General features: G+C 42.6%; 1 protein-coding gene and 1 pseudogene across 1 annotated transcript; both read left to right on the top strand.

The window, feature by feature from the left end:
• Nucleotides 1-2,946, top strand: part of LOC102870916 — a 15,402-nt pseudogene extending 12,456 nt beyond the window's left edge.
• Nucleotides 2,947-9,648: 6,702 nt separating this feature from the next.
• Nucleotides 9,649-10,551, top strand: LOC102862101 (uncharacterized protein CXorf21-like). Its single transcript, XM_006885047.1, has one exon. The coding sequence runs from the start codon at nt 9,649-9,651 to the stop codon at nt 10,549-10,551; it is 903 nt and encodes a 300-aa protein (XP_006885109.1).
• The last annotated feature ends 935 nt before the right edge of the window (nt 10,552-11,486 follow it).

Here is an 11,486-nt window from a genome sequence, read left to right as displayed (position 1 = left end):
AATAAAGATACCATTTGACCCAGCAATTCCACTACTGGGAATATACCCTAAAGAGACCATAAATGACATCCAAGTAGATATATGCATAGCCATGTTTATCGCGGCTTTGTTTACAATAGTATATTGATTTTAAGATATATATCACTTATAAATCTTTGAACATGTATATCCTAACAATAAGGGCAGTCTTCAGTGTATTTATTATACTATTGTAACATTAACCCAACAGTGCTCACTAACTTATGATTCATATTCAAATTTCACCAATCCCTAGATCCACTAGAACTCACAAATTTTGAAATTCAGCATTGGTCAAGCATTCTGTATTGCATTCAGTTGTTACTTTCTATTACTATGAACATTCATTTAATTGTCTGATATTGAATTGCTTGCTGAATTTGGACTCAGAATAAAAAGACTGGGAAATGTGATCATAATGTTTAACTTCTCAATTTTTTTTAACTTCTCAATTTTTAAGACGTCAAGAAAGGATGTGAAGAAAAATGCAAACTGTGGCAGACATATATTTACTAACATTTCTGCATTAAAATTTACATATTCTGAAAGAACGAAATTTACACATCTAGAGAAACCCCAGGAAGTCATAAGGATCTAAGCAAAACCAAATGAAAAATTATTTATTTATTAGGGAGCTCTGGTTGCCTAGTGGCAAGAAGCTACACTGCAATCCCGAATGTAAAAAATTGAGACTTTTGAATGACGGTGATATTATCTTGATCAAGTTAGACTGTCACAAATTGATTAGCTGCTTAAGAAACAGTTCACTTTTGAACGAAGAATAGATGAACTAAAAGTTTGTGTGTTTTTTTTTAAACAGGCATGAAATAAGGATGTATTTGAGAGCATTTGTTAACAAGTGCTGGAAGAGATGTAATAATAGGAATATAGATATCTTAACAAAGGTGATTTCCAACTCTAAAGAGTGTATCCTTTAAAGATAAAAGGAAGCTACGTAATAAATAAAATTTTAAAATTTATTTTATGTATTCTTTTCATCAATTTATTTTAGACATTCTTTTCTAAAAAAAGTTCTTGAATTCCTCAATGGAAACCGCATTCCCCCCCCAAAAAAAAAACCTGGTAATGTAGATTTGGTTGCACTCTCAGTATTATAGTAAATAAAGAAATACTTGAGTATACCAATGATAACTTTCAGTTGATTTACATGTAAGATCCAAGAATGAATGTTTTAACATTTAGATTGGAATAGAGTGATCTATAACTAGGACTATAGGGGGAAAAGGTGAGGAAACGCCAGTTGGTTAAAGCAAGATACAGTGAGGATTTGACGAAGCATTGAGATGAATGACATCATTCAGTTCTAGTTAATGTTATAAAACAAAATATATATAAATGATTGAATGAAAACCAGTAAAAAAATTAAGGTTCTTAAAAACCTGTCTCAAAAAACAAAAAAAAAAAAAACAAAAAACCACCTTTGTCTCACATACTTTGGGCATGTTGTCAAAAGGGGCACATGCTCGAAAAAAAACCTCATGCTTGGAATGGTGGAGGGTGAGAGAAGGAGAGGGAGACCCTCAACAAGGTAGATTGACACAGAGCAATGGGCTCTAGCATATCAGATGGTGAGGATGGCGCAGGATAGGACAAGATCTAGATCTGTTGCTCATAGACATAACAAGTGAGAACAACAACAAAAATCTATGATAACAACAACATCACCTTTAACACAATCTTAACAAGACCGTTTGCTCTACTCTCAAATTTGAAACATACATACTCGATCGCGGCACACAAATCGAGGTCCAGAAAACCTTGCCCGTCAGTCCAATCTGGCACCAGTGACAAGGATTCAGACTTGTGCCTAGTGGTTGGAGATAGTTTGAAAGCAGGGAAGGAGCTAACATCATCGGTCACTGAGGCTGTCCCCGTAGCTCGAGAGTGGGAGCTACTTCCCAGTGCTTCTGCCTCTGCTGAAGCACAATCCAAAAACCTGAGCCCTGGGCACTGTGGCCCTGAGCCCAGCTCCTCAGGCCGGAGCCTGTATCCTGAGGTCTTCTACGGCAGCGCTGGGCCTCCTGGTTCTCAGGTCTCTGGGGGAGCCCCATAGACTCTCTGTTACATCCCAGCAATGGGGGCTTTCGCCCTGGGCCTCCCTCATTGCACCCCCACAGGTCACAGCCCCTGTACCTGCCACCAGGCTCTGCCTCTCCGTAAGCACTGCGTTCTGGAGTAGCTCTCAAAGGCCAGTTTCTGGATTTCTCAGCTCTGCAAGCAATACAAGTGGAGAAGTTGCCAGGTGGAATTCTCAACCCTCCACCTTCCTTTCTCTATTCTCTAGCTTTCTGCCCCAGCCCTTTGCCAGACCCACCTTTGCTTCAGGTACGCCAGGACCTGCCTTCTCCCTCAGAGTTTTATTCTCCTCTGCCGCCTGGTGGCCAAAATGGCCTCCTACTCAGCTGATGCTTCTTACCCACGCTGGACTCACAGCTGCCTATGATGAACTTTGATTCTCTGCTGCCTGCGCCACCTCCCGCGCCACCCCCACTCTCCCTTGTTACCTGTGGGCCCTGCTCTGCAGCCCCCCAGCCTGGCTGTCCGGCCCCCACCTGCTCCTGCTACTCGGGTGCTGCATTCACCCGCCAGACCCTTCCTCCCTAGTTTGGGGAGAGCAGAGCTGCAACCCGTGGAAATACAGCTGTCCCAAATTATCGAAAACTCAGCAACAATTTTGGGAGACCTGGGTAATCACGTACTCCCTCAGCTGGAAGTTCTTTCTCTGGCCTCAATTCCCGCCCAAAGGCTCCACCTCCCAACTATAGTGGAGTCTTCCTCATCCTGCGCTTTGACCTCCACCACCAGGCCTCCCCACTGGATGCCCTGCGCTGGATGCCGAAGCCTTGGGAACGGACAGGGCCACCTTCTCGAGAGGACAAGGAGCCTGCAGTGCCCCCACCTCGCTGAGGGGACTTTCCCCTCCCCCTGGGGGGCTTGTATATGGATTATAAAGATATATAAGGGGGAAAGGGGTGGGTGGGGAGGAGTTGTGGGGCTGCAGCCTTCCCCTCCTCCTCCTTCCCCTGGTCCTCTATCCCTGGGGCCGTTTGTTAAAAAAGGATAATAAAATAAATTTTTAAAAAATTGGAAAAATGTTTAAAAAGAATGCATTGAATAATATTAAGGGAAACAGTTAATCATAAATTTCGCTGAGAGTAAATTGATCAGGTGATTCCATCCCTCCCATTCTGGCCTCAGGAAATAGTCATGGAAGTATTAACAATGATTATGCATTTTACAAAATCAAGAGAATGCTGTATCTAACAATAAGAAAGGAGACCATAAGATGTGCTGGTTGTTGTTGTTAAGTGCCGTCAAATCGCAGGCGACTCATAGCAACCCTTTGAACGAAAGTCCTGGACACCTGTATGACTTTCGTCCTTTCTCCAGGTTCATAGAGTTTCCAGAAGCTAGCTATTATGGAAGTGGGTGCCTCTCCTGCTTCCAAGCTTGTTTTAATCGGGGAGCTTCACCAAACACTGTCCACCAGGGGTAACCATTCTCACATCTGACTCATCATTTTCACAGTGTTCCGCTTCACAGCAACGACGAGTTACCTCTGTACAGCAAGTAGACATACCAGGGTTACACGACGTAGAAGAATGTTTCACCAAACACAATTAAAGGCAGGCCTACGGGCAGCGGAGTAGATTAATGAAAGACCTGAACACTTGTATGACTTTCATCCTTTTTGCATGTTCATAGAGTTTCTGGAGGGAAGCTGTTTCAGAAATGGATGCCACTCCTGCTTCCCAGCTTGTTTTAATTGGGAAGCTCCATCAAACACTGTCCACCATGAGTAACCATTATCACATTTGACACAGCAGTGTCACAGAGTTGGGTGTGAGTTGATTATATTCGGCCTATTTAAAAACGCACTTGGTCAGTAGTGTGGGGCTGGAATCCAGTTTGGAAATCATCTGGAGCAGCCAGATTCTACAGAATTTTAATTGTTTTTGGTCAAACATTCTTCTAAGTGGTATAGCACTGGTCTGTCCAATTGCTGTACAGAGAGAACTCAAGGTTGCTGTGATGTGCTGGTAGCATGCGATATTTTCTGACTTAAAAAAGTTCAGCTATATAACCACTTCAACTAGTCAAGGTCCACAGAAAGCTTTTAAGTATAAAGGTCAACAGAAAACTTTTCCCTGTCTTTATTTCCATGTGTTCACCTCCAGCCCCAACCTGCTGTCTCCATTTTGAGTTCAGGGGCTGGTCGTGTTTCCTTGGCGCTCCTGTCTGACTTCAGCCTCTTAGCTGTCTTAACTTGCATGAACCCATGATGCCCTTCCAGGGGCAGATATGTTGTGCTGCCTTAGCACTCCAAACTCCCTCCCTCCTCAGAGGTGATGGGGAACTGCCACAGTAAGTTACCTGGTAGAGGATGTTTTAAAAATAGGAGCATGAGGATGCCAGGTTCTGGCAGTGGGGCTGAGTAAGGAAAATGCTCATGATTAGACTCAGAGGTCAATTTTTTTTTTATTCTCAGTGGCAAAACTCAGAGAATCAATTAGTTATGTGCTTCAATGGTATATGAGAACTGATGGGCAATCGAGACAAACTTGTGGACATCCTCTGGGCCAATCCTCAGGAGTGGGCGCTGGTTCTCCTCCTGGGGCCTTTCTCTCTGGACTTCGCTGTACCTTTATTTGGCAAGTGCTGCTGAATAAGTGTCATTAAATGCAACCAGTGCTGAAGGCCTATTCCTGGAAAGATTATGTGTTTATTCTCATGACTGTGTAGTGGTGTTATGTGTTGTAGAGAACAGAGGACAAGCTTGGAGGTTTGTAAACTTGGCCTTGAGTCTTGCCTCTAGGACTAGTTGTGTGAGCTTGGGAAGATCATTTGTCATAGCTTAATGTGTGGATAGAGCCTAATGTGCAGTGGTGGTGGAAGGCTATAGTTAATATATGAGTAACACCCAAGAAGCAGTTGCTATGAGGTAGCTTAATGGTAAGGAATGGTGCTACCAATGCAAAGGTTCGAATTCAACAACTGCTCCATGGAAGAAAGATGGGCAAGCTCCTCCAGTGAGATTTACAGCCTCCGACAACCCACTGAAGGGTCAGCTATGGGTCAGTTCTGATGGAGGTTCTGTAGTTCTGACACAAGAACCACAGCATGGTGCTATGAGTCACATTTGACTTGATGGCACCTAACAACAAGATGATGATGTTAAATGATGGTCTATCCAACGTATTGCATTTGCTTTTTTGACTTAACTATCTATTTATCTGGCTCTTTACGGGAAAACCAACCCCTAACTTAGGATTTCCTGCCCCCCCCCAACTGTTTTCTCTTGTAAAACTATTCTCTCTTTAGGCTTCCGTTTTTATTCCATACTTGTGGGGGTTTTAGTAGACATGAGAAGTCTATATACAGAAGTTATTACAACCGTCTTCTGAGACATCTGGAAGGAAGATCTTTATATTGCAATTTCTTCTGAACATCAAGTAAATTATTTCACAAAATGCTGCACTTTAGCACATATTTCTAAGTCGTGAATTTGCACCCTGTCTAGTAATTAATGTAGGCCAAATTTGCCTAGAGCATGCCATCTGCAAATGCCTTTGGGCGTCTATTCCTTCACACGTAACTGGTCATGGAGAATTATAGATATATGTAGCTTCTTTGAGGTGAGAAACCGAAATTCAAGTAATAAGATATGTTTGGACAATTAAAATAATGTATTGGGTTTAGTAGCTCAGATGAATGAAAGAGGTCTATGAATAAAAGATAAATAACTAACATTTGTTTGAAATATTTTTATAACACTCTGAATAGATCTTGTGGTGCTTCCTAAGAATTTCCCAGATAATCCCAGAATTATTAAGGGGGAAAAAAATAATTAATCAGAATAAACCCAAATAATCTTTCCCTAGTTCTCTCATCTTAAATTTTAAAATGTTGTGATGTGTAGCATTGATTTGATGTAATGGTGTATTACATAGTTTTGCTGAAGATTGAATGTGTTAATATATGTATAATTTTTGTAAGTTTTATTCATCATGACTGCAGAGTTTCAGAGCTTTCAAAAGTTGCCTTCTTAGTGTGCTCTCTGCTGCCCTCTGCTGCGAATTTTCAGGAACTAATTTTGATTGAGGAACTCTTTCTTTCCTGAACATACCAGGAGAACAAACAGGTTCAGCCTGAGAGGGTGAAACCAGGCTGCTTTTTGAAGGCAAGGATTCTGAAGCTCCGTCTGACATACTTTGGGCATGTTGCAAGGAGGGACCAGTCCTTGGAGAGGGAGGTCATGTTTGGGAGGGTGGAGGGACAGTGCAAGAGAAGAAGACCCTGGATGAGATGGATTGATTCAGTGACTGGGGAAATGGGGGTAGGTGTGTCAGAGACAATGACATGGGCTCTGGATAAAGCTGAGTTCAGAGCTGTTGTACATTGGATCACTATGAGTCATAGTCGACTTGATGTCACGTAAAAACAACAACAATAGTATTAAAGTTTGAGGGGACTCATATGCCCGGGTTCTCATTTTACTGATGAGAAGTTGCATTTCTGAGAGGTTAAGCAACATGTGAGCATGGATTCGAGTTTCAGACTTCCAGTGTTGGAATGCTTAATTTTACTCAGTTTTGTATTTTATGAAATGAGCAAAAGGCTAGTTGTTGCTGATTGCCTTCGAGTCAAGCACAACTCATAGCGACCCTATGACCAAAAGGCCTGAAGCCCCTGTACAACTATCGACATTTATCAAGGTTCACAGAGTTTCTGGAGGCAGGTTGTTTAGGAAGTGGATGCCACTACCTCCATCTTAAAACCTTGGTGGAAATAGATTGATTTAGTACATAAAAAGCACTTGTAATAGTACCTGGGATGTAGCTTGTACTACCTCAGTGTTAGCTATTATTATAGACTTGTCACAAATGACAAAGAGACCTCGTGGTGTAGCGGTTAAAGAGCTCAGCTACCATAACCCCCAGGTTGGCAGTTTGAACTTATCAGCTTCTCCATAGGAGAAAGACGAGGCAGTCTGCTTCTGTAAAGACTCACAGCCTTGGAAACTCTGTGGGGCAGCCCTACTCTGTCATTCAAGGATTCAACTCGATGGCAGTGGGACTGGTTTTGGTTTGGGTCACAAACTACACTGACAAGGTGACAAGATCAGAACTTGAACTATGTCTCTTGACAACCAGTAAAAGATTCTCCCCCTGCCCCCGACCCCCCCGCCTTCTTTGGCCTCATTCACTCTAAATGCATCATTAAATTTTACCTTCAAATGTAGAGCTTTAAAATGTGGTCTTTCCAGGACATCTGAAGCTCAAGTATGTTGAGGATAATAGGGGTGGCACAGGACAAGACGGGATTCAGATCTGTTGTTCATAGGGTCACTATGAGTCATACTTGACTTGGCGGCACCTAGCAATGACAACAAGAACAGGAACAACAACAAAGTCTTTGCAAAGCTATGTGATACAGAAGCCTTTGCTGCTGTCTTGCTAAAGGCAGGCCTATCGCACAGGTATTGCTGACTTTTACAGGCCACTCAAGCTCCCACTGCCCCCACTAGGAGAGAGTTTCAATGCTGACTTTTTAGTAGCTGCTCTACTGAGTTCTCAGCCTGAAACGCCTCCTGACTGTCAGGCATTTGGAGGAAGGTCAGACTCAAGAGGAATGAAACAAAACATGTCAGCTCCCTTCCGGGCTCCTCGTCCAGACTTCCCCATGTCTGTAATTGCTAATGTTGCTTCCCCACATGCTTACGTTGGCAGGCACAGGTTTAATCTCGACTCTCTCTCCTTCACTTTCATGCCCAGGATAGTTGGTCTCTTCAATTCATCTCTCTTCGTCTTGGACAGTTATGTTCCATAGGGTTTTCATAGGCTGCTTTTCAGAAATAGATCACCAGGCCTTTCTTCCTAGTCTGTCTTTGTCTGGAAGCCCCACTGAAACCTGTCCAGCATCCTAGTAACATGCAAGCCTCCGCTCATATTCGGGGCAGTGACTGCACATGAGGTGTTTTGACTGGGAATTGAATCTCAATCTCCCTAGAGAGTTGCACTGCTAACCCAAAGGCCACACATGTCTGGCGATTGAAATGATCTCAGGGAGAAATAAAATGTAGGCAGCCTCCTTCTATGTGATTCAGAGCCTCAGAAATCTAGTGGAGGGTCAGCTGTGAGTTAGAACCAACTCAACTGTAATGAGTATATAAGTTTGAGCTCCTCCACCGGAGACTCCGTGTGTGTCACAGTAGAACTGTGCTTTGTAGAGTTTTCAAGGATTGGGTTGTGGGTTTTTTTTTTTGGTTTGTTTTGTTTTGTTGGTTTTTTTTTAGAACTAGATAGCCAGGACTTTCTTCTGAGGTACTTCTGGCAGCATCATGATAGATGGTGAAGAAATTCAGATTATTAACAACTTCAACTTGCTTGGCTCGACAATCAGCACTCTTGGTGCCAGCAGCCAGGAAATCAAAAGATGAATTGCATTGGGAATATCTGCTGTCAGGGACCTCTTGAGAAGGGTAGGCTCCTCCCATGTGATTCACAGCCTCTGTAAACCCAATGGAGCTTCAAGATCCTTGCCTCCAAGGAGCAGTCTGGTTCACCCTCCCCAGGATGGACCAGTTTGTTCTCCTAGCAGTCCATGGTATACGCAATACCCTTCTCCAACACCACAGCTCAAAGGCATCCATTCTCCTTCTAGCATATTTAGTCACTGTCCAGCTCTCAGGTGCATAGCAAGTAATTGCTAAGACTAGGGCCTGTATAAGTGCACTTTAGTCTCCGGACTGACTTCATTGCTCTTCAGTACTCTGGAGTGATGTCAATTACTGCACTCATACTATAAAACAACATCCATAATTGTTGCCAGATTCCTCATCACCAAATCTCCCATCTCTTTATTATTTTATAACTCTAGACCTATGTTTGAAATGTCTACTCACTCTTAATGCAGCTGAATTGTTATGTCCTCTATAACACATCCTCTGACATCTCCTCCCCCTCTATCCTAGTCTGAGTTATCAGGCCCTATTTCTTTGTGCCCATTACTATCATAACTCTCAAGCACATGATATTGCAAAATGAAATTCTGTATAAATATACAAAAATGAAATTGTATCAAGTTTCTTTTCTCCCCATTGTGGGAAAGTCCCTCAAGGATAGACTTGAATCCTAGTCATCTTCATACAACACCACACCACATTGTTGTTGTTGTTGTTGTTGTTATGTGCTGTCGAGTCACCTGTGAGTCATAGTGACCCTATGTACAACAGCTCTGAAACCTGCCCTGTCCTGAGTTGGTCCCACTGACTCTGACACACCTGCCCCCATTGCCCCACGTACTGTATCACTCCATCTCATCCGGGGTCTTCCTCTCTTGTATTATTCCTCCACCCTGCTGAGAGTGATGTTCTTCTCCAAGGACCAGTCAGTCCCCCCTGGCCCTGTGCCCACATTATGTGAGATGGAGCTTCATACCACATAGTTCTGGCACATGTGTTTGTTGTTGGTAGCAGGCACTAAATTATTAGTGAATGAATGAAATGGTATCCTTCACTGCCTTTATCTTTTATTGATATGCCAACTGTTGACTTTGAAAACTCTAATCATATTCTCCCTACTGTTCCTTATTCATTCTCTTTTCAGAATGCTGTCAGAAGGGTATCTCAGTGGTCTTACTTATGGAAATGACATCTACTGGAATTGTCCATCTCAAGACGAACACGAGGCTGAAGAAAAGGAAGAGGAGTCCAGGGCTGATGCTGTCCTTTCTTACTCTTCTGTGGACAAAACAGAGGTCCGAAGTCTCTATGTGAGCTGCAAATCAACTGGCAGGTTTGTGTCTTCAGCGCATTCAAGAGAGAGCCAGTGCAGCCGAAACCAGAGAGTCACAGTGCTGCAGACGAACCCCAACCCTGTGTTTCAAAGGCCAACCTTGACCACAGTCGAAATTTGCAGAGACCACAGTACCAGCCGAGATACCTACTTGGTGCCATCTTCCTGCCAAAGCATTTGCAAGAATTACAATGACTTACATATTGCAGGGGGCCAGGTGATGGCCATTAATTCCGTGACAACGGATTTCCCCTCCGAGGGCAGTTTCGAATACGGCCCTTTGCTCAAGTCATCCGAGATTCCTTTGCCCATGGAGGATTCCATTTCCACTCAGCCCAATGACTTTCCTCAGAAACCCATCCAGCGCTACTCATCCTACTGGAGAATAACCAGCTTCAAAGAAAAAAGCAGCCTGCAGATGCAGAAGCCGATTTCGAATGCCATGTTGAATGAGTACCTGGAGCAGAAGTTGGTGGAATTATATAAGCAATACTTCATGGACAATGAGTTTCATGATAATTCACCTACCCAGATTCTGGCATCTGAACTCATCATGACAAGTGTAGACCAAATTAGTCTTCAAGTGTCGATAGAAAAGAACCTTGAGACTTCCAAAGCCAGGGATATAGTCATCAGCCGCCTGTTACAGTTGGCGTCAAGTGAAATCAGCACTCCTAGTCTCCATATTTCTCAGTATAGCAGTGTGAATCCTTAGAGTTTGCTCTCATTCTTCTCTCTCAGCCACTCAAACTCAAAGCAAAACTTTACGTTACATTTATTCTAAGGAAATGCGGGAGGAGGTTGTGAAGGGAAGTGAAGAGCCAGAGAAGTAAAGATTGACGGGAAGTCAGGTGTGAAATGAGGGGAACACTCATACCGTTATACACGATGAAGGACTGTGGCAAGAGGAGCTACGAAGAATTCCTTCACTCAGAGAGCATCGTATGGCAAACTGAAAAAGAAGGAAAAAGACAAAAAAGGGGAAAGGTTAAGATTCGTTTACAGGTGTACTGAAATTGAAAAAAGAAAATGAATTCAAATATGGAACTGTGCCATGGCAAAGCTAAAATGTCAAAAGGTTTCAGGGTTAATAGTTAAGAATGTGTTTGTTAGCCAGATAAATTCTTCCCAAGTTGTTTATTTTCTCTTTTTTTGGGGGGAGGGGGAATGGACTGTAGGAGGCTCTTAGATTTGGATTCAAACCGTTTTCAAAATATATGCTTATATTTTTCCCTCTATTCCGTGTCAGTCTGTCATTTCAAGATCTAGCTCCATGAAATGAAAAAATTGTAGCGAATTGCGATTATGGGTTTTAAAAAAAATTTTTAACGATTACTTAGCCAGAGCTACAGCTAGAAAACAAGCCCTGAAAGTCTGCTTACTAGTGATCAGAGAATTTTCTAAATGAACACAGCCACATAGTCACAATTTAAAATATTTAGTTTTATTTTGCCAGCATATGGCTTCCTTGGAATACTAAACTTCAGATGAAACTGTGAATCTTATTTTTATCTCTGTTTCCCCCCTGTTGTTGTTTTTTTCCCCCTCCGTGCTGGCTTGATCCTTTTAGATCTTTCTTTAGTGTCAAAAGAAGTTATAAGCCCTAATTTTTCTCACTATGAAATTCTGTCAGTCATTCATGAGGAAAAA

Source organism: Elephantulus edwardii, unplaced genomic scaffold, assembly GCF_000299155.1.
Source record: "Elephantulus edwardii isolate Elephantulus edwardi_28Jun2011 unplaced genomic scaffold, EleEdw1.0 scaffold00040, whole genome shotgun sequence".
In the NCBI taxonomy this organism is placed as follows: Eukaryota; Metazoa; Chordata; class Mammalia; order Macroscelidea; family Macroscelididae; genus Elephantulus; species Elephantulus edwardii.
This window is presented reverse-complemented; position numbering and strand designations above follow the sequence as displayed.